At 32.8% G+C, this 5,549-nt stretch overlaps 1 protein-coding gene across 1 annotated transcript; it reads left to right on the top strand.

Annotated features, from left to right (window-relative positions):
• The first annotated feature begins 238 nt into the window (after positions 1 to 238).
• Positions 239 to 5,238, top strand: LOC120534220 (extracellular calcium-sensing receptor-like). Its single transcript, XM_039761671.1, has 6 exons — positions 239 to 414; positions 963 to 1,257; positions 1,433 to 2,245; positions 2,729 to 2,965; positions 3,149 to 3,272; positions 4,328 to 5,238. The coding sequence occupies exons 1-6, from the start codon at positions 239 to 241 to the stop codon at positions 5,236 to 5,238; spliced, it is 2,556 nt and encodes an 851-aa protein (XP_039617605.1).
• The last annotated feature ends 311 nt before the right edge of the window (positions 5,239 to 5,549 follow it).

Consider the following 5,549-nt stretch of genomic DNA (forward strand, 5'->3'; position numbering starts at 1 on the left):
GTCAGAAGTATTAAAGCAATTCCTTAGACAAACCAACATATTTACTCTTCACTTGATCTTTTCCTTTGAGATGTTGATGACACATTTAAAAAGTCAACATCTCCCAATAGATAAGATTTTCTTTGGCTTACAGGATTTTGCTGTATATAATCTCCGTGCAGAAGGGCACATTTCACTGAATTCTTTCCTCTAGAAACTAACATCTTAAAATGAAATGTTACTTTTCATCATATGTGCAATGCCTTTTTCATCGGATGCAAAAGATCCTCTGTGTTTGCAATGGAGAAAAACAGAGCTACCTATGTTTTCAAAAGATGGAGATATAATTATTGGGGGTATTTTCTCTTTGCATGATAACCCAATTGATGACAATCTAACATTTACAAGTATGCCAGAAGTATCACAATGCAAGGGGTAAGGACAATTAAATCTAAAGTTTGAGATATAAAATCTGTCTATCTATCACAGTGATGTGTTAGACTGAGGCACAGTTTTAGAGCTCTTATTATCTTTTTTTTAACGTACTTCATACTGAAGCTCTCCAGAAATGTAACTTATGATATAGATGCTTGTTAACTCTTATCAGCCCCTTACATCTCTCAAGACATCAAAGGTGAAGCAAATTTCAGGTGCAGTAAAGATAAATAATTTATTAACAAAGTTTAACATCCAAGTGTGAAACATTGCCTTTTACTTTTTATCTCTAGATTTAGTATATGTTAATTTAATGTAAAAGTTATAAGAACATACTGTGCATTATCAATAATACAGATGTTTTCAACAAAGTAAAGAAAAATTGCGGAAAGGTGTAAATAAAGACTAATACAGAAGATGCTTGTCTGCTTACAGTATATGTATTTCAAAATATGTTTTCTGCCTTATGTCTGTTGCTTATTCTAATACTATTTTATTAAAGCAATATAAACATTAATGATACTTGGATTTACTATACTTTCTTACAGTCTCAACTTCAGAGAACTTCAGTTTGCACAAAGTATGATATTTACAATTGATGAAATAAATAACAGCACAGACATCCTGCCGGGTATTGTTCTGGGCTATAAGATATATGATGCTTGCAGAGATGTACAATTGGCTATTAGATCAGCGATGGCCTTAGTGAGTGGAAATGGGGAAGGATCCCTTGGAGACAAGTCTTGTGCCAAACCATCTTCTGTTCTTGCAATTATAGGACCATCTAGCTCAGCGCCAACTGTTGGAGTTGCAAAAGCTCTGGGGCCTTTTAATGTACCAGTGGTAAGAATTAACATTAAATACAAACTAATCAATCTTATAGTAATGAACAAATGTGAAAGCAATTATGAGTTTTTACATACTGTGTACTTGTATATACAAGCAGGTATTTCAAATATTGGCAAAAAATAGGAAAGTTCAATTAAGCAAGCTTTACCTTGTTTTTTTCTATTTGTAGATTAGTCATGGTGCCAGCTGTGCATGCCTTAGTGATAAAAAGCTTTTTCCTGCTTTCTTAAGAACAATTCCTAGTGATTATTATCAAAGCAGAGCTCTGGTTCAACTTGTGAAACATTTTGGATGGACCTGGGTTGGAGCAATAAGAAGTGATGATGATTATGGTAATTATGGAATGGCTACATTTGAACAAATTGCACAACAGGAAGGTGTCTGCATTGAATATTCTGAGACCATATACCGAACCTACCCAAGAGAGAAATTTCGTAGAACTGTTAATACTATTAAGTCATCCTCCTCAAATGTCATCATAGGCTTTGTTAATTTTTATGATCTGGAAGTTCTCCTTGAAGAAATGTATTTGAAGAATGTAACTGGTTTTCAGTGGATAGGGTCAGACTCTTGGATTTCAGCAAGAAATCCATCAATGATGGAATATTACAAACTTTTGAAGGGTGCAATTGGAGTTCAAGTTAGTGATGCTATTATACCTGGACTAAAAGAATTTCTATTGAATGTTCGTCCATCAAATATACCTGGGAATTCTGGCATGAATACGTATTGGGAATTTCTTTTTAACTGCACTACATCTTCTCAAGATGGCACTGCAACTTTTTTGCCATGCACAGGCACTGAAAATTTAGGTGCAGTGAATACTCAATATACTGACATGTCGAATAATGGATATTCTGGTAATGCATATAAAGCTATGTATGCAATAGCTTATTCACTACACAATCTCCTGAAATGTAACAGTCCTGAGCAAATCGCCAGTAAAAGATGTTCAAACAGGACATCAGTTGAACCACTGCAGGTACTATGGCTCTATTTCTGTCTGAAATTTTCTTGAACATTTTGTATTTATGTAACATTTACTGGAGCTGTGTTAAGCACAAAGAAAAAAGTAAGTAATACATAACATTTTCCACACCACTTTCTCCATCTCATTACTTAAAAAAAACAAGCTGATTTTAATATTCATCTAGCTTTGTGAGAGTGGATATCCATGTCTTTATTATTGCGTAACATTATTCATGTTATAGAGCATGGACTTTTCAGTAAAATGTACACATGCTCACTGTAGTTTATATGTGTTATAGTCAAATAACTAGAAATATTATTTCAATGTTTAAAGTCATTATATGAAGAGACTACAATAGTTCAGATGGAGTGGAATGGTGTGGGTTTTTTTTATGGTGGCTGAAGTGCCAATTCTGCCACCAACTCCCCAAGTTTTCCCTGCAGGTTGGGCTATTAATAAAATAATTGTATTGATGTCTGATTATTATCCATCCAGGTACTGCAGTATCTAAAAATTGTAAACTTTACAGCAAGCAATGGAGAAAACTTTTATTTTGATGAGAGCGGAGACCCTGCAGCAAAAGTTAAAACATATGACTTGATAAACTGGCAGTTAGATAAAGAAGGTTTAATACAATTTGTAACAGTTGGTGCATATTATGCATTTCTACCAGAAGAACAGCAGTTCATGATAAATTACAGCCGCATAGTTTGGTCTGGGCCAGGACAAAAGGTGATAATTTTGGGATTTTTTTTTTATTGCTTTACATTATGTATATGCTGTATCTTTGTGTATTGCAACAAGCACACTCCTTGCAAACATTCAGAAATCCAAAGACCATAACCCAAATGAGAATGAATTTTTAGGCTCCATATTTTTAACACACTAACAACTACTGTGTTTATTAAAATTAAGGTGCCAAAATCTGTGTGCAGTGACAGTTGTCAGCCTGGAACTCGTAAAGCAGTCCAGAAAGGAAAGCCTGTCTGTTGTTATGACTGTATACCCTGTGCAGATGGTGAAATTAGCAATAGAACAGGTATGTTTAATACTTACGACAATCGTATCCCACCAGAATTAATTTAACGTTAATAGAAAATAGAAGGTTAATGTCATTTTCTTCAAAGAAATGAATGAGATTCACAAACTGTGTAAAACTTTGTAAATACAGCAACATTTTCTCACAGCTTTTATATGTAACACAGTTAAAACACCTTTGAAAACACAGTAGCGCAACAGACGTTTAGAAAAATATTGCACTATGTGTACTCCTCAATGTTTGAATTTGGAAATCTGTTATAAACAATAAATACATTAATTTATTCAAGTTATTACATTATTCACCAGTAAATATGTCTATATTTAGTAGTAGCATGTTACACCTGTTAGATAAGACATCTGGGTTTTACCTACCTCTGACTCCTGATCTTTGATAATATTAATAATAATAATAATAATACAATTTAACTGAATATCCTATAACTGACACCATCTTTAAAAGATTATACAACAAATGTTTCTGTAAAAATCTACACCCTATGATTAATTGCATACACATTTCATTTTTGCTTTTCTCATACTTTATGACAAAATTTAATTTAAATAAAACTGAATAATGCAGCTTGATAATAAGTAATGATTTCTTATATTATATTCAAGTGGATAACCCAATACTGAATTGTTCTGCTAGTGTAAAATTTGAATCAGCACAAAGTCCAGCTTTAGACAGGACATTCATGGATGGGCAAACCCACAATCACACTGACACTGGGATATTTAGGAGTTTCTCACTAACCTAACACAAGGGTTTTGGGATATTTGCGGAAAACAGTAAACAAAGCAATAAAATGCATGAAAATTTGTACACAACAATCAAAAAGAATAAAAAAAGGATTGATATGCATGTGTTTACAATAACATGCTTATTTTTTCATAAAGTAGTTCTTAACAGTCACCACAGTAACTCTAAAGATTACAATGAAAACAAAATAAAATAAGTAATTATAATACATTTTTAAATTTGTAAATATTATAACAGCAACATTCAAAAGTTTTTATGATACTAACCTACCTTGTTTTATATTTCTTTCTCAGATTCACCTGACTGTTTAAAGTGCCCTCTAGAGTACAAATCAAATAAGGGAAAAAATCAATGCATTTTAAAGGAAATTGAGTATTTATCCTTTGAAGAACTTATGGGAATATTACTAGCAACGTTTTCTTTGTTGGGTGCTTCCCTAAGTACCAGCATTGCATTTGTCTTTTACCTGAAGAGAGATACACCCATTGTTAAAGCTAACAATTCTGAATTAAGTTTCCTGCTTCTCTTTTCTTTGGCATTATGTTTTCTTTGTTCGCTTACATTTATTGGTCAGCCTTCTGATTGGTCCTGCATCTTACGCCACACTGCATTTGGAATCACATTTGTTCTATGTATCTCTTGTGTTCTGGGGAAGACTATAGTTGTGCTGATGGCCTTTAGGGCCACCTTGCCTGGTAGTAACATTATGAAGTGGTTTGGGCCAACCCAACAGCGATTAAGTGTTTGCGCTTTTACACTCATACAAGTAGTCATATGTCTATTTTGGTTATTGATATCTCCCCCTTTCCCAAATAAAAATATGAAGCACTCCTCAGAAATTATTATTTTAGAATGTGATTTGGGGTCTGCCACTGCTTTTTATGCAGTTTTAGGTTACATCGGATTTCTTTCTGGTCTGTGCTTCATCTTGGCATTTTTGGCTCGGAAATTGCCGGACAACTTCAATGAAGCCAAATTCATTACATTTAGCATATTAATATTTTGTGCTGTTTGGATAACTTTTATTCCTGCATATATAAGCTCACCTGGGAAATACACAGTGGCTGTGGAGATATTTGCTATTTTAGCTTCCAGCTTTGGTTTACTCATTTGTATTTTTATTCCAAAATGTTATATTATATTGCTTAAACCAGAGAAAAATACAAAAAAATATCTAATGGGAAAAATGCCTCTAAAAACCTAATGTAAGAAAAGAAGAATACATTGTTGTTTGTATGAAACACATATTCAACTGCTTTTATCTATGAAAATTGCCTTGCTTGTCATTTTAATTATTAGAATGGAAAACCTCTACAGCTGTTTATTAAACCTTATAAGCTATATTTTTAAGGTATTTTATTATTTTAGTATTCTATTACAGATTTTGCTTTTTTATTATAAATGAATTCTAATTATGGAAATACTTTCACAGACATCCTGAAATACCATACTAATTCACAAATTTCACATATAAATACCAGCAAATACATTTTAGTAGGATAATGTATTAGTCAC

This window comes from Polypterus senegalus, chromosome 1 (genome assembly GCF_016835505.1).
Source record: "Polypterus senegalus isolate Bchr_013 chromosome 1, ASM1683550v1, whole genome shotgun sequence".
NCBI lineage: Eukaryota > Metazoa > Chordata > Cladistia > Polypteriformes > Polypteridae > Polypterus > Polypterus senegalus.

Coding starts and splice junctions, on each gene's coding strand:
- LOC120534220 (XM_039761671.1), top strand. CDS start 239: ATGCCTTTTTCATCGGATGCAAAAGATCCTCTGTGTTTGCAATGGAGA. Junction 1,258..1,432: donor GGCCTTTTAATGTACCAGTG/GTAAGAATTAAC, acceptor TTCTATTTGTAG/ATTAGTCATGGTGCCAGCTG. Junction 2,246..2,728: donor CATCAGTTGAACCACTGCAG/GTACTATGGCTC, acceptor TTATCCATCCAG/GTACTGCAGTATCTAAAAAT.